Source organism: Physeter macrocephalus, chromosome 2, assembly GCF_002837175.3.
Source record: "Physeter macrocephalus isolate SW-GA chromosome 2, ASM283717v5, whole genome shotgun sequence".
Classification (NCBI taxonomy): domain Eukaryota; kingdom Metazoa; phylum Chordata; class Mammalia; order Artiodactyla; family Physeteridae; genus Physeter; species Physeter macrocephalus.
The window spans coordinates 23722231-23740019 of NC_041215.1; the positions used below are offsets into that span (position 1 = coordinate 23722231).

The window sequence follows — 17789 nt, forward strand, 5'->3', positions numbered from 1 at the left end:
TTAAGAACTGACTATATTTAAAGAACTGCGCCAGGTGATGAAGGTGATTACTAAGGTCCCTAAAGACTTCTATGAACCTTGGGAGGGAAAGGAATCGTTGCCAGATGGAGTGATGCAGAAGGCTTTGGGAAGGATCGGGGATCTGAGCCAGGCACTGGGGCAAGGGGAGGATTAGACCAGGTGGAGGTATGATCCGAAGTGTGGTTTCGGGAACGTTCTTCGTGTGTTTGGAGATTGTAAAAGACTGGTTGGCAGGAATTAGACCTTGAACATGATGTTGAAAAATTTGAATTTTATCGTGAAGTCAGAGTGGAGTTTCTGAGCGGACCAGTGATGAATTAAAATGAGTGTTCCTGAAAGTGAGAGATGGAATGATTACAATGGAAAAGAAGCCCGTCAGTTTCCTACAACTGACTATAATGTGGGCAAACCCTGCCTGGGGCACAGCTGTCTCAACCCTCTTCCCGGTAGAGGAAACCAAGAGAAAGAGGCCACATACTGTGTATGGGCTGTGAGGCCGCGTCTGTTGCATCCTCGTTAAACTTGGAGCAGTTGAAATAATTCTAAAAAATATTTCTTCTCAATTGTGTCAGAAACTGATTGGTATAGCATTTTATTAAGCTCAGTTCTTCTATGTCGGCAGTTCAATGGCTGATATAAAATGTGTTTTTTGCGAATTATGAGGAATTTCTGTACCTCAAAGTGCCCTCGGAGTCATCAAAGGCATATTAAATTACGTCGACTTGTATTTAAGGTTAACTGGTTTTTAATGTTATCCATGCATAATTAGAACTTAAATGTAAGTTGTCATTTATTGCCTTTAAACCATTTTCATATACATCATTTGATGGCCATTTGTTATCTGTTTTTGCAGTGGAGAAAGATGAGCCTCAGAGAGCCTAAATGACTTGTCCAAGGTCACTTGGCTAATGGGTAGGAAAGTCTGGGTTCAAACCTATTTCTTTCATTTCAAGCATTTTACGTCTTGGTAAAAACTGGAAGCTAGTGTTTAATACATCTAATGCATCCTTACTAACCAGAATACCGAGTCATTCTAGAGCAAGCAATCTCAGTGGAGTGCAGGGATTAACTCTATCTGATTTGGTGAAATGCAGTGGGTGTCCAAATACTTACTCACGACGATGATGCCGTGACCATTCATGCTGATTCAACCTTTCCCAAAGCAAATGTCTCTTGTAATGTTCCTTAAATAGGTTTAAATTAAGTATTTTTAAATTAAATATTGACAATAATGTTCATGTTTCAGTTTCCCCTTACTGGGCCTTGGACTCAACAGCTCTTGGATGTGGAGCATGGCTTTGTCCATTTGCTCTCATGGAATTGGCGGACAGCCTCCCTGTGCGCAGCAACAGAATGATGCTGGCGGATAGAGAGAGGACGGGTGTGAAGCAAGTGTGGCATGAAACTGACTGTTTGCTTTTTTCCACAGTCTGCTGATTAGACCTGCAAACCCATTCCGCAACTCCATTAGTAAAACCTGTGAAAACACAGGGGCCTCCGTAAAGACGACTCTGACCTTGGCAGCAGGAGAGGGTTTTGGAGTCGAGAGAGCCCAGTTCTAAACTTATGATCTGGGTCTGGGTATTTTTGGCTTCAACACTTGCTCCTGGTTAGAAAGTGAACAACAGGGGTCTAAACACTGTTCGCTCTGATAGTAAAACACATGTTCACTTTTTGCAGTGACCCTGGAAACAGAAGGGGAATTCTTATAAATCACAAAGGAAAATAAATAACTTCACTCATGGAGGGAAAGAGACAGCTTGAGAAAAGGGACTTTGGAAAAAGGCTGTCTCTAGATAGCAGTCTTGTGGTAAGTACTAAATATTCATTTACCACTCTATGTTTTGGCTTAAAATGCATTATTCTTTGACCGTGATTTCCTGAACCCTGTGCTTTCAAAACCTCTATTCCAGTTACCCCATTAACAATATCTCCTGGGATTTTTGTTTCACTTATTTTTTACAAAGTCAAAAGCCAGCAAACTATTGGAATGTTTGTATAGTGTCCTAATAGGCAAATGTCATAATCAGTCAGCATTATATATAATTACATTAATTCCAGCTGAAGTAAACTTTAACCCATACAAAAACACTACTGTACAGCTGATACCAAATGCCAAGCTAGCATATAGTTGTTCTATCACCCATTTAGCTTAACTCTGGGGGTAAGTTGAACAAGAATTCAGTAGAGTTTCAAATACTGAGGAGTGGAGAAAATCTCTGAGATCTTGGGTATGTAAATTTGTTCAATGGTCCATAAACTTTCTTTCTAAAAGTTTGAATACTGATGAGCATAATTCTTAACAATTTGGTTGGGTTTGCTTTCGTGTACGAGAATCTGGTTAGTCCAAGGAAATAGACTAAGTCACTGATTTCTGAAGGTTGGCCGTTCTTTCACAGTCTGAGCTGAGATGTTTGGGGTCACCTACTCAATGATGCATCTGAACAGAGTAAGAAATCAAATGAAGCAAGTCATTCCTCACTCTTTTGGTCATCTACTCAAGTAGAAATGTAGCTTAGTACCTTCTTTGGCATGACATTTAGGGATGTGCTGTATTCATTTGTGTCCTCCCAGCTTCTGGCCTGGAGTTGGGGTCAGAGTAGGTATCCAATAAAATATTTGTTGATTTATTAGTTGCCCTTTTCCAATTCTGCTGCTGTAGGTCTTGCTCTGTCGGTGTCTAGATTAGCTATTTACCCTGTGACTGCTGAGGCTTCATGTCACAAACTGTTGATAAATGTGAGTTTCTGGGAATTGAGAAAAGAGTTGTGTTTAACTTTTGGGTCTGGTTCTTCTGTGTCTCTGTGAGCTGTGCACTGACCAGCATACCTTCAGAGACTAAGAACTCTTACAGGATTTTAAGTTCTCCTCCCCGTTGGCGTGCCATCTTCTCAGTTCTGAGGTCTTTCTGTCACCAGGTACAGTGCAGTGAAAAGTGTGTGTGTGTGTGTGTGTGTGTGTGTGTGTGTGTGTGTGTGTGTGTTTATATGTCTATACCCTTTGCAACTTCTAGGGAAACTTAGGATAAAAAGATAATTTCTCGGGGCTTCCCTGGTGGCACAGTGGTTGAGAATCTGCCTGCCAATGCAGGGGACACGGGTTCGAGCCCTGGTCTGGGAAGATCCCACATGCCACGAAACAACTAGACCCGTGAGCCACAACTACTGAGCCTGCGTGTCTGGAGCCCGTGCTCCGCAACAAGAGAGGCAGCGACAGTGAGAGGCCCGCACACGGCGATGAAGAGTGGCCCCGCTCACCGCAACTAGAGAAAGCCCTAGCACAGAAAGCCCTCACACAGAAACGAAGACCCAGCACAGCCAAAAATAAATAAATAAATTAAAAAAAAAAAGATAATTTCTCAGCCTCTCCTTTTTTTCTTTGCCAAAGGAAACACTTCTTACATATCAACCTGCCAGTAAGGTCTGTCTTACGCCTAGCTAGGCACTCATGTAGTATATATAGTAGGAACAGCCCAAGAAAGGTTCTCTTAACCCAGAAGTATCATCCTTGCTGATTAATCCTTAAAGCCCCCAATTTGGCCTTAGGTCCCAGAGAAGATACAAAGACCCTATAAAAGCAAGCATGCTAAGCTATTGTCTTTTCATCATTCACAGTCACACTCATTAATAAAAGGTCTTGGATCATTCCCAGATGTCAGACAGATGAGCAGAATTTTGTTGAGGGAGTTGGTAAAGAAAAGGATACAGAGCAGAGAGTGCCAGCATGCAAGGCTGGGCTGGGGCCAGGAGGGGAGGGGACGTGGATTATCACGAGGGCACTGGGCATCTGAAAATCAGAGAAAGAGATTCAATGAAATTTTTGCCATGTTTAAATTTTCCTTAGGGACAGACTTGACCGTGAGCATAAATGAAAGCCGTCATATTACCTGTGCTGCCTGAAAATCCCAAATCAAGCTTGCGTTCACATTGGCATGTGGCTCTAGCCTGAGTCTTGTGGGGACTGTGGATCTGGTTCTTGACTTACAGCACAAAAGAACGTTGGGAAAAGGAGAACTTGTTGCTTGGTACCACCTGAGAAAACGTCATCCTGTTAAATCTCCCTATATGTTACTTAGGAGAGTTTTTACACTAGTGAAATGTCTTCCTTGTTTACTAGAGGCAGATTGAATGTGAAAAAAAAAAAAAAAGAATTCGTTCTTCTATGACTATGTGGCCCAAGGTACAGGGATGCTTGAATGCTATTCCTCGTTATACAGGGTAGGCCATGTGACTATGATTTTGCCTTCTGTTTTACCGTTATGTCCTTCCCTCACATAAGATGCCGCTATTGGGACGATGACAGCAAGAGGACTGGTTTTTGGGGTGTGAGAGCCATTGAAAGACCCTAGTGAATTTTATTGTGACTGTCAGAGAGACAGACACAAATGGGGGAAGAGATCAAAGCTGACTGGCCTGTAAAGGGCTTGAACCCAAGACCTTGTCCTCCTCTTCAGCTCTGTGCCGAAACCATGCAAATAACTAGGCAAAAAGCACACAGGGATGATTCTAGATCAGGGTTTCTGGGAAATACAAGGAAAAAAAAAAGAAAGAAACACTTGGCATCATATCACGCACTCTTCATTCCCAAGTCATTTTTAAAAAATTTTATTATTCTATTCTATTCTATGTTAGTTTTACTTTTTATTTTATTTATTTATTTTTTTCTATTCTATGTTATTTTTAAATCATAGAATCCAAATTGGGAATGGGTTATCCAGTCCCCTCACTCTGCAGAAAAAGTAGTTAATAATCAGCAAGTTTAAACGCTTTTCCTGAGGCTGCACAAGTAGGATACAACCAAGAGTAGAAGTGAGGTTTCTGACCTGTCACTTCAGTTCTTTGTCTTTCATTCTCTAATAATAATCCAGTAAGAGAAGATCCTTTGGAAAACTGAGCAGAGGATAGAGAAACATACTAAACTCTTAAGTCTTGACATTCCACTGCCGTAATCGTTATGACCCATATTTTTGAGAGTCAGAGGGCCCAGAGGTAATTTCCACTTTCAGATTTTGCAGGCAAAAAATTCCTTAGAATGTACTGCAAGAATAAGGCACTATTAACTTCATTACACTTTTTATTTCACATAATCAAATCATGAAGTGTTGAGTAGCTCCCCTGCAACAGTTTTAAAAATTTTATACTGGAGGAACCACAGAATAAAAAAACCTCACAGTCCAAATACTGAAAAAAAGCTCCAACTGGGGGATGTGAGTTTGCGGTCCTTAGTCACAATTTTGCTTTCAGGACGTGACACATGGGAAGGTTTGAGAGCGTGTGTGTGTGTGTGTGTGTGTGTGTGTGTCTGGGTATGCGTGCACCCTAGTAACGCTAAAATATTCTTTGATGTTGCTGATTTTTGACTTGATGAATCATCCTTTTAAAGAAGAACGTGACAGGGGAAGTGAAACTGAAATGAAAAATATGTTTCAATGTGAGGGGTAAAGACACTGAGAGTAAGACAAGTGACAACACGTTGGCCTCTCCCGGTAGGAGTATGCCAAGTAGCCGTGTATTCATGGAAAGTACAGTCTTCTCTCTGATAACAATAAAAATCACCCCAGAAATTGGGGCCTCTTCCTGACCCAAAACTCTTCAGCCCACCCCAGGATGCTTTTTGATCAGAAAAAGTCAGCATTTCACACTGCTTTTTTATTTTCAGGAATCATCTCTGCAAATAGGCTGCGTGTATAGCTATTTGACACTTGTAGCTGTGGTAGCATTTAGCTGATGAGCAGGCCAGGGAGTGAACGTTTTTCCAGCTCACATTTCAAGAGCAAAGATTCTCTTTTAATTTGGGGGGAAAATACATTTTGCGTTTAAGCACAGATAGGAGTAACAGTTTCTCTCATGAGTGATGAATTCCATGTGGTACCCCAATCTTTTCTCCCCCACTGAAAGGAAGACAAAACAGTGGCCATACTAGATCCTCACATCTGACAGAGTGCAGTTTTGATAGACTCGTGGCAGCAGGGAAGCCCCCTTACAGGTCTTTCAATTCATCCTTCAGCCTCTGGATGGTTTGCATCCAAATCATTAGAATAATTAGGTCTTCCACAGGCTCACATTAACTCTGTCAATCAACAAACATCACTGAAAACCTGCTTTATATTTAAGTTGCTTTAGTAGCCATGGGATGTGCTGGATAGTTGCCATTTCCCCCTCCAGATCCAGTCCATCCTTCTCTACCTGGCTGTGCACCCCTGGAGGATGTACCACGTGGACCTTGTTAAAAGAATCCCTGGCCTTCTGACATCTCACTGAGTTTGGCCAATGGGATGACCTAGAAGGATATCACAGGTTGGGAGGAAAGAGAAGTCGAGGTAATTGTTTTCCTGCTCTCCCCCTGCCTGGCTGTGGACCACAGTGACTGGGCTACCCTGCCTAGGGCCACAGCTTTTGTTGGGCAACTCTCTCCCACAACTTTAGCTGCAGTTACAACCACAGCTCTCTGTGTTCTGCCACCTTCTCTCTCCCCAGGCCCCTTCAGGCTTTTTGGTAGTAATGACTCCTGGGTGTTGCCAGCCCATCTCACGTTGGTTTGCTTTAGGTCTGCCCACACTTTAATCAATAGTTCCTTTACCAAAATCTCCTCAATTAAGTGGTTTGAGTGTGTCATCTTTTTCCTGCAGGGTGACCCTGACTATTAAGAGGAAATATTCCTTCTCAAAGTGTTTGCAGTTTATTTGTAGAAGCTGATCGAATAAGCAGGAAAAATAACATAACATGGAGAAGATACACAGGTGTGACATTGACAGTGACAGGACTTGAGATCATTCTGGGAGGATGTAAGGAGGCACCATGCAGTAGCTGTTGTTAGATGTGTGCTTCGAAGCAATGGTGAGAATATGGTAGGTAAAGATTGGGATAGAAGAGAAGAAAGACAGACTTCCCTGGGGGTCCAGTGGTTAAGACTCCACGCTTCCAGTGCGTGGGGCACGGGTTCAATCCCTGGTTGGGGAGCTAAGATCCCACATGCTGCATGGCACGGCCAAAAAATAAAAATAAATGTTAAAAATAGAGAAGAAAGGCAACCCAAGGAGATTGTCCTAAACCCCTTGGTGACAACTCATTTCATTGCTGAATTATTTTTTTCCCAGGAAAACTTCTTCCTTATATCAAATTTTGATGGTTAATTTTATATGTCAACTCAACTGGACTAAGGGATACCCAGATAGCTGGCAAAACATTATTTCTGGGTGTGTCTGTGTGGATGCTTCCAGAAGAGATTATCATTTGCACTGGTAGGCTGAACAAAGAAGACTGCGTTAACCAGTGTGGGTGGGTACCTGATCTGTTGAAGGCCTGCATAGAACAAAAAGGCAGAGGATGGGCGAATTTGCTCTCTGCATGAGCTGGGACATCCACCTTCTTTGTCCTCAGACATGGGTGCTCCTGGTTCTCGGGCCTTTGGACTCAGACCTGTATCATTGGCTTCCTCATTCCCAGGCCTTGGGGTTTGGAGTCAACTACACCACCAGCTTTCCTGGGCCTCCAGCTCCCAGACAGCTATGGGACTTCTCAGCTTCCGTAATCACAAGAACATTCTCTCATAATAAATCTCTTTATTTACACACACACACACATACACGCACAGACAGAGCCCTGACTGACACGCACATTTAAATTTCTGTTGTTTTATCTTTAGTTATTCCGTCCCCCCCAACCCCGCCACCCCGTTTAGTGACTGGAAGTTATTCAAAGCAGGCATCAGCAAACTCTGTAAAAGGCCACAGAGTGAACAGTTGAGGCTTTGCAGGCTCAATGAGCAGTCACAACAACTCAACTCTATGGTTGTAGCGGAGAGCAGACACAGGCAAGACAGGAATCAGTGGGTGGGACTTAGGTGCCAATAAAACTTTATTTACAAAGACAGCAGCAGGCTGGATTCTGAAGGCTATCTGCACACGTTAGAGATAATGGGAAGCTTGAGGGTCCATGTTGGCTTTTCCTGAGTGCTAACTTTCTGAGTAGTGATTTGTGTTTACCCTCAGGGCAGATAGTACACTGAGGCAGGCAAAGAGGCGGGTTGAGGCTGTCATGCAAAGATGCAGGTCCTCAAGAAGTTGAGGAAAGGGAAAGGTTTTAGAAAGCTCCAAACTCGCTGAGACTTTTTCTAAACGCAGGGTACGGGCATGGTTAGTGTTGTTCACAGCAGCCACTGGATTGTGAGTATTCAGGAAAATATCTGCATCTTGTAAATGCTCCAGGCATTTCTGTAGCTACCCCTACTTTGTTGGTGCTATAGTTAGACTACCCTTCACCAGAGGGATGCTGTGCAGAAACTACCAGGTTGCTGGAGAAGGTTTCTAGCTACTCAAATCCCAGCTACCCTTGACCCCTTCTACTAAAGGAAGCATATATAAAGTAGGGTTTACTCAGTGCCTCTGACCACTGGGCAAAGACCAAGCTGCCCTCTGGGAAGCCTGACGTTTGTTCTCTGATGTCAAGATTGTTTGAGATTTACCAAGTGAGCATCAAGTGGAGGAGGGTCAAGGAATGAGAGCGAGCTTTTTATTTCCCGACTGCTTCATTCCCCCTATAAAAAGGACAGTTCTCTTAGCCGTCTCCTAGATGTCCTAAGAACAGACCATGCACCAGAGCCAGATGTTGGAAGGTGTGTTGATGTCTGAGGATCCAACCAAGGCCTCTTTTTAAGGAAAAAGCAACAGTGGAGAACAGGCCAGCTTCGGTCTGGGCTAGTAACCTTTCTAAAGTGGCATGCTGAATCTTTGACTGTTTCCCTTGAAAGTGGACAGTGGTAGAGTTTAAGAAGTGTAAGATCCTTATATGGATGGTTACCCAGTGGATCCGCCCACCAGCCTAGCTGAGCCCATCATGGCAGGTCAAGAGAACGCTGGAGAAATGCCCTGTCCAGCTTCCCTCCAGCAGCACAGATCCTTGGGGACTATGGATAGATTTGGGGCAGATGAGCTGGGGGAAGACAGGGGAGGCTTGGCCAGGTGGGCACAGCCCACAACACTTGGTTGCTAAGCATTATAAAGGGGCTTCGGACAAACAGAAAGAGATCAGAACCCAGCAAGAACAACACTGGGAGGGAGATTAAAGATTTGAGCAATGCTGCTGCTGAGGATGGAGTATGAATGGAGAAGAGGACAGAGGAGTAGATGTAGAATATGCCCAAGTGGTGGGTCTGGAGTGTGTCAGCAGTGGGGCTGGCTGAGTCGATCACAGAAGCCACTTTAGCAGACTGTTCAGGCCGAGAATCATGCATCGAATGTCGACCAGGAGGGCTTCCTTCCCTTAGTAATAATAGCGGCAATTTTTTGAGGCTTACTGTGTGCCAGGCACTCCGCTCAATGCTTTAGGTGGAAACTGTCATTTAATACTCAGGACAACCCTTTAAGGTAAGAACTCTAATTATTCCTGTTTACAAATGAGAAATCAGAAGCTTAATAAGCTCATCAACTTCCTCAATGCTGTAGGACTGCAAAGGGAATTAGAGTGAGTGATAGAGTTGGGATTTCAAATCAGGTGTGTCTACCTCTAGACTATGCTGTGCTGTACAGCTTGGAAGCAGAAAACCTTTTCTGCCAGCGACTGGGAGCTCCTCACATGATGCTTCCCAACCTTAAAGAGCCCCAGCCTCAACAGGGCTAGAGGTTTACATGTCCTTTGGCACATCTGCCATATTTCTGCCTCCTCGTATCAGAAGCCTGATTTCGACAAAAGAATTGTCAAAGGGGCAGAGGTTGGAGAGGGAGGGTTATAAAGAATAAGAAATGCATGTGTCAAAGCTTGGTCTAGGCTTAATTTCTCGTCTTGTGCTTTTTCAGATTAACCAGGTCTTGGAACCAACTTCTATAGAGATTAAAATGTATTTTATATATATATATATATATATATGTGATATATACATATATAATAAGATATATACATATATATAATATCATAGATCTGTAATTTAATATTTTTAGCCATATGAGGACTGATTGTGGTGTGACATGTACAAGCCAAGGTGGAATTATTGATTAGAATGGCAGTAGAGTAGGGAGGAACTGGTGAATGATGGGGCACCTCCAAATATAGCACCCCCAGTATGCAACAGGCTTTATAACTTTAGTGATGATCCTACCAAATGGCTGTACCTTCTTTTGACTGGGCCACTGGCTGATGGAGATGGTTAGGGAGCCAGCATCATTTCCCATGAGGAGATTCCCAAAATATGTCATTTGTTTGCCCACCCTCTGCAATTGGTCCTCCTTCATCTGACGCTGCCCAAAGGAGGGTCTGCCTTTATTATGGTGATGGCTCCCCCTGAATGAGTCTTCTTTCCCTTCTTATTTCCTTTCTCTAATCACTGAAAATCAGGCAGACTGCCATCGTAATGGTATCTTCCCAAGTTCTTATTAAAATGTCCTTTCCTGAGTTGCCGTAATACTCACTGCTGACCTTTATCTCTGCATTTACCACTTGGGTACATGCCTGTCTACTGTAGAAACTCAACCGAGGCACTACCGACATTCTGGAGCCTGTATTTCTTTTCTGTGGTGGCTGTCCTGTGCTTTGTAGGATGTGTAGCAGCATCCCTGGACTCTACCTACTAGATGCCGATAGCTCTCCTCCTCCAGTTGTGATGATCGAAATTGTCTCCAGACATGGCTGATTGTCCACTGGGGAGCACAGTCAATCCTGACTGAACTGAACTGTAAGCTCCTTGAAGACAAGAGCATTGTCATACTCACATTTGCATCCCTGAAGTCTGACGCATAGAAAACACTCCGTGAAATGAATGAATGGGTGAGTGAACGTACCAGTGAGAAGCCGTTCAGGGGCAAGCACCCACCAACAGGAGACAGTGGATATGGGGGAAGATGGAACTACCTGGAGAAGGCACTGAGTGCTGGTTGGGAAGGTTGGGAGAGTAGATGACACCCTGCTTTTCTGCTTTGCCCCAGGATGAGTCTAATGTGTATGTAAAGTTTTTATTATTATACATCAGAGACTTTTAACTTGGTATCTGGGCCCTGTTGAGTCCCAAGGTACTTGATAGGGCAAATTTATGAGAAGATTGCAGAGGTTTAAATTCTCTGAAATGTATTATATTAAATTTTATGTGTATATGCATATGTGTATTTTTCTGGGGAGCAAGTCCACAGGTATAATCAGATTCTCAAAGACATCTGACTCAAGAATGGTTAAGTGGCTCCACCTGCCATTAATCTAGCAAGTCTGGTCCATAGCACCTGCACACAGATGGCATCCGTTGCCCGGGTCACACAGCAGGATCTCAGCAGCACCTGATTCCATCACCTGTGCTCAGCTGCTGCCATGAGTGCCGTCTGCCTGCCTCGGAGGCAGCTCTGTGCCTACGTAGCGTCTCAGAGATCACTAAATCAAAACGGGAAACATTTTGAAAGCCTTTGCAAATGCTGTGTTATGGGTAGATGATGAAATAATACTGCCTCTACAGAAGAAAATAAGTACAAATGAGCAAAAACATTTGCTCAGCATGTTCTGTGTTGTTCTAGGGATCAGAGATCTGCTTGTCATTCTCCTGGTATCTCACCATCTTTCAATAATGGGAGTCATCAGATCATACAAGTTTCCATGGCAACTGAGTTTTCTGCATCATCCTCTGGCAGCCTAGGATCGTTGCCGCGGCGAACTCTTGAGTGCTTTGTCCATAACAAGAGGTAGCGCTTTCATCGATCTCCTTAGAAGCAGGTCCTCAAACCCAAAAGGTAGCTGGGTATCCTCTCTGATAGGTGCTTGCTTTCCTTTCTAGAATTTCTAATGGATCAGCACAGGAATTGAGCACCTGCTAGGTTTGAAGCACGGTGGGGTGAGTGCTAAGAATGCAAGGCATGGTTTCTGCTTTACAAAGCTTAAAAAATCTAATCACATATACAGAAATCATAGTAATACCAGCAGGTATGCCGTGGTGCAAGCAACAAGAGTGAAGGGATTTAGGAAGAAGAGGTTTCTCTCTGGCTATATTGATCAGGGTGGACTTCCCAAGGAGGAGAGCTTTCATATCCCCCTCTAGGAGGTTGGTCCAGATTAATCTATGGTGTCTCTGAGTGCCTGGAAGCAGAAATTTATTGAGAAAGCCACAGTGTCTTAAAAGAACAATATACCTCCAAGGCGCCTGGGAGGAACTGCCGAGACCCTAAGAAAGTGCTGTTGTGATCCTGAATTATCATCTTAACTTTCCTTTTGTCCCCTCTAGCCACCCCTCCCCACCCTTCTATTAATATTCTCTTACCCGTACATCCTGGTGCCAGGCAAAATGCACCTCACAGATAAATCACGTTTATTTTCCTTTCTTCGCATTCATTTATCAGCGTGTGTTATACCAACTGTATATATATTAGCTGTATTTCAGCAGCCTAACTGTCTCACGCTAATTTGCCACCCTGTACTCTAGTTCATTATTATCAATTAATATTTATTAAGCATCCACAGGGCTCACGGCTATGAATTTGGCAGCGTTTTCATTACTTTCTGTTGCATCGCTGCGTTCCACTGACTTGGCTCAGCTTAGCCAGTGTTTGTGATCTTCCTGCCAGTTTTCTATCCATATGACAGTCCTCATATTCATCCCAATTTCAATTAATATTTCAAGAGCAAATCCAGGAGCCATCATATTAAAACGCTTCACTTAATACCAGATGCACTGCCTTGACTCTGTCCCTTTCATGTACGAATTTTGCAGTTTTCACCTAACACAGAATCCCATTTGTCTGGGCTGCTCTCTACAAGCCCGAACAGTGGTTCCTTCTGGTTCCTTTGCATTCCAGGCAGCTCCAGATGTTTCCTCCTCATAAATTTCAGTCCCTTAACTAGGCTTAATGGATCATAATTGTCCATTTCCAAAGATGCCTCTGAGGTTTGCTTGCCTTCTATCTTTCAGCACCTTTTTGGGTCTTAGTTTGAAGCAGTTGTCTTCAGCTTGGTAGGTTTCCTAATACAGTTAATCCATTGACTGCTCTCATGCATGTGTTGAGGGAAATAAAATCATTTGGTCTAGTGAATTCTGGGATCCATCTGTCAGAGCCAGCAATAAGCAGGCTCAGGGGCTGTGGGCCTTTCTGTGAGGCAGAGCTGTGGTCAGAGGCCTGCCACCCCTGGAGACGGTGAGGCCTCGAAGGCTGGCAGGAATCGGCGTGGGTGGGTACAACGCTGAGCTGACGTCCTTGAAGGCACCGACTAGATACGACTGGGACGCAGCTAGAGCCGCCCGTCCTTCCTTCCTCCCTGGATGGAATCCTAGCTAGACGGTGGTGGGAGGAGCTATTTGGAGATCTCCTGGGCCAAGTTTGCAGTTCTACAGAATATCTGATCTCATTCCTGTTTGGCGAGGTGCAGCAAGGAGGAAGTGAGGGTTAGTGAGGGTAACTAACTCACGTGGTTAGTGTTGGGCTGCACCCGGCAGGCCTATAAGGCCTGTACTTGCCCAGCTTCAAGACCGAGGAAAGAGCCCGGAGTCAGCAACAGAGACATCAGTGGTTTAACGGATGGGGGAGTTTGCATGTCTGAAGCAAGGCCCTGGAGCGACACCCTACCCTGTGCAGCGCACGCATGGAGGCAGTCTTAGCTCCTGGGTGGGGAGGGGAGATTACCAGTTATAGGGGAATTGAGGTCATGTGGGCTCATTAGTTACCAGGGAAACTAGTAGAGGGGCATGCCCCTCACCGCCCCTTTGATACGAACAGTTGCTAATTGGGGCCTGGCACAAGTATGCAGGAAGGTCAGTCACGTGAGTAGGGTGTAGGTGAAGTACTCACTGGTCGAGCAGGGGATATACAGAGAACAAGAGAACAGCCATCTTGAGTGGCCTGACCATACAGTTAGCACTTGTCATCCTCTTAGGAGGACCTGAATAAGTGTCCATAGTTTTGCCTACAAAGACGGTTCATCCACAATCTTGTTTCCTTACTTACTACATCCGTCGAGGTTCTAGAAGGAAACAGATGGCACATTGAGACACACGATGGAGGAGAGTTTAGGAAAGAGACCAAGGGGTGATGGCATGCAGGGAACTTACGTGACCATAGTGCAGCACTCGAGGTTAGAAACAAGCGGGGAGCCATTACCGTGCTAGGCCTGAAAGGGCAGGGGAGAGGAGGAGGTGACCAGAGAACCGCGTGGCCATAGGGAGGGAGCCACTTGGCAGGAGATGTCACCTTAGATGGAAGGACGCAGACAACCAACAGGGAGGAGATCAGGACCAGGACGTGAAAACTCCCACCCTGGTCCCCTCCCACTCTCCGGGCTCCTGCTGGCACCTCCCATTTGTCGAACCCAGTTGGAAACCAGAGAGAAAGGGGGCCCTCAGAGCATCTGGGGCCCAGAGCAAGGTAGAGAAGGGTGGAGAGTGGGTGTGTAGGGGCCGACAGGATGTATTCAGTGTATGTATCCTGTGTGATACATGCCCCACCTCAGTCCCTCTCTTCTGACATTTCTGGTATGAGAAGATAACGCTATCCTAAGTCAGACTAGTTTATTATTTATATATTGTTAGAAATGGGTTCCTGCCTGTTACGTTCTAGTCAGATTCACCAACTTGGTTTGACCTGAACAATATGATGTCACACCTTCAGAAGACAGTTGCATGTGGCCAGGAGCACGGTCTTCTCTTCCAGGGTCCTGATAAAAATGCCCGGTGCAGGGCTATGTAAGTGTTGTCTGGTGGCTGGAGTACAAGGCATGCGATATAGTGGATTAATCACTGCATTAGAACTTGAAGTCTGTAGGCTTGAACTTGAGTTGACCCCTTTAGTAGATGTGTGGCCTTCAGCAAGTCTTTGAAACTCTCTGAATCTCTGTGTGCTCAATAGTGGGGTTGCCATGAGGGCAAAATAAAATAAAGAACAAGAGGTTATCATGTTACTTGAAGTCAAACAGAGAAACACAGATATCATGTGATCTCACTTATAAGTGGAATCTAAAAAATGATACAAACGAACTTATTTACAAAACAGTAATTGACTCACAGACACAGAAAACAACCTTATGGTTACCAAAGGGGAAAGCGGGGAGAGTTTGGGATTAACACATTCACACGACTATATATAAAGTAGATAAACAACAAGGACCTACTGTACAGCACAGGGAACTATACTCAATATCTTGTAATAACCTATAATGGAAAAGAATCTGAAAAAGAATGTATATTTTATACATATATATGTGTGTGTGTGTGTGTGTGTGTGTGTGTGTGTGTATATATATATATATAAAACTGGATCAGTTTGCTATACACTTGAAACTAACACAACATTGTGAATTAACTATACTTCAATTTAAAAAACTAATTAGTGATGAAAAGAGCCAGTCTGTGACTCCACATAATTTATGTGCATAATAAAGTCACCATTGGCGCTGAAAAAAAAAAAGAACAAGAGGTTGCTCTGGTGGTGAGGACTCTATGCAAATGAAAGATCTTGCTGTTCCGGCCCGGGTGCGGCTCCTACCTGCTAAACTTCAGCTGATCAAACATATGCGCCGCAGTGTCTGGCAGCTTCAGGAAGAAGCATGCGCTCAGAGCCCCCTGTGTACAGAGTACTCCTTTCAAAGGGTACAGTGGAACCGGACGCCGTGTAATGTAGTGGAAAGAGCATATGGGCGGGCTGGAGAATCAGTCTGAACCGGATGGGAATCTCGACCTGCCCGGTTCAGCCTGGCCTGTGTCAGCTTGGCCATGCTGCTTACCTCCTCTGAGCCTCTGTGCTCTCATCCATAGGCAGAGGTGCTAATCTCCTCCTGGAAGGGATGTTAGGAGAATGAACGGAAAGGATTCACGGAGAGCACACGGCACAGTGGGTGGCGTGCGGTCTCCTCTGTGCCGAAAATATGCAGAGCTGGCTGATGCGGGGCCTCCAGATGGCAGTTTCTTTGTCTGCAGATGGAAGGGGGCATTCAGAGACGATGTTTTTTTAATGTGTGGTTTGCATATATTCATATATGATGTGTAAAAACTGAATGGTGTCTCCATGATGTTATCAGCCAGAAATGCTCACCCAGGTGTTAACCACAGGTTGTGCCTGACCAAACCTTGGATTCCTTTCTTCTTCCTCCAGTGGCTGGGTCCGTAGGCCCCTATTAATGAGCTGTACTCCAGACCTTCTTATATGGAGCGTTATATTTTTTCTGGAACTTTTGGCCTACTGCTGTCACCCTTGAAGCCCAGCCAATGTCTATTTATAACAGGCATTTATTCGAAAGGCTTCCAGAGGTGCCCACAGTCTACCAGGCAAGTGTACAATGACCCCCTGTGCACGGGGGCCGGCTGGCTCTTGGGCCCCAGGCTGGAGGACCGGGCCCCAGAGCCTCCTTTGTTTGCCTGATGCCTTCACTTGCTCTGAGCTGTGCCGGCTCAGAGTGGTGGGAGATGAGATTTGGGGAAGGGGCTGGGGATCCTTTCCCATGTGACTCCCTCTCTTTACTTCGATGGGGGAAGAAAGACTCGGAGGGGTCGAAGCGGGAAAGATTTTCCACGACATAAAGAGAACGCAAAAGGAAACAAGGGCCCGGTGGCCACTTGCCAGGTCCCAGGAATGCGCCAGCCCTGGGAATTGGCCCCTGGCCAGCCTCCTCAGGGGCTGCTGACTTGGGAAAACTGGCTCCCTGGCCTCTGCCAAGAATGCAGACAATGGCCTTTTGGATATTTCACTTTTGAAAGTTAGGCTTTTGTTTTATTATCACCAAAGGTAACATTCACCGGGCACCTACGTATTCCTGCCAACAGATAAAATGCATGATTGGAAGTCAGTGTAACTTAAACCGAGCAGAAACATCAGGGTCCTCATATAATATTTACAGCCTGCCTCTAATAAGGGCCTTATCCTTTGCTCGGGTACGTTGCTACCTTAAACGTGAGTGCTGAGTGGTACTGCAATTCTAGAATTAAAATTCGTTTGTAAGTGCTCAAGTGAGCTGTATTATGTCCCTTGAAAGCACTGACATAAATGGAATCAGCTTGTACAATTCTTGTTTGGTTGAGAAAAGGTTTTGAGAGAATGAAGCAGAGAACCAGTGTGTTCTGATGGAGGGAAAGAGGCCAAGATCGAGCCACTGGTTTAGGATAGAGTAGCTCTGTCATACAGGATACTGAATTCTGCGATGGAAAGAGTGAGACCAATTACACACTCCGCTCAATGTGTCATCACATTGTGTGAAATGATGGTGTTACAGAAAAATCAGATGACCTTAAAATATTCCATATGGTTTTTGGTTCCTATTTGAATCAGTGGCATTGATAATAATAATAATAATGGTGACTAACATTACAGAGCATTTACAATATCCTGGGTGCCGGACTTAAATATTTTATTTATGTTTATTTATAATGTCAGCTCATTTAATTTTCACAACAACGCTACAGGGAGGGACTGTAATTTCCCCATTGTACAGATGAAGAAACAGGCTCAGAAATTAAATGACTGCTCTATAAGATCACTCGACTAGTAAACACCAAGGTCAGTCTTACCAAAAACCTCATGCTGCTAATACCTGCACCGTCCACGTGTATCTTGAATGCATTTCAAAGTTGACAGGGGTGTGCCTCTCTGGGTTTGACTGGGGGCTTTCTGGCTTCCCTTTCCCATGGTGATGGGGTGGGTTATTCCCAGGATGCCATCTTCTGGAGGATGCTGTGCTGTAGTTTCAACAGCCATTTGACAGTGGTTCTTCTCAAAGCAGTTTCCCCGTTGGCTTGGAGGCCTTTACTTCAAATATCACCCTGGCCTCCCTCATGTTTAGCAACCTTCCTCCGTATTGTGATGCGAGGTCCTACCAGGATTCTGA

At 44.6% G+C, this 17789-nt stretch overlaps 1 protein-coding gene across 7 annotated transcripts in view; it reads left to right on the forward strand.

The window, feature by feature from the left end:
- NCKAP5 (NCK associated protein 5) overlaps positions 1 to 17789 on the forward strand; it is a 1103171-nt gene that overhangs the window by 154738 nt on the left and 930644 nt on the right. For 5 of the 7 annotated variants that reach the window (XM_024114998.3, XM_055087144.1, XM_055087127.1 and 2 more), the window contains exon 2: positions 1702 to 1831. The exons of 1 other annotated variant lie outside the window; for it this stretch is intronic. In XM_024114998.3, the coding sequence (XP_023970766.3) occupies positions 1763 to 1831 (69 nt within the window). In that variant the 5' untranslated portion in view covers positions 1702 to 1762. Of the gene's footprint in view, positions 1 to 1701; positions 1832 to 17789 lie in introns of those variants that run through there. One more of the 7 variants, XM_055087131.1, reaches the window with a different exon arrangement.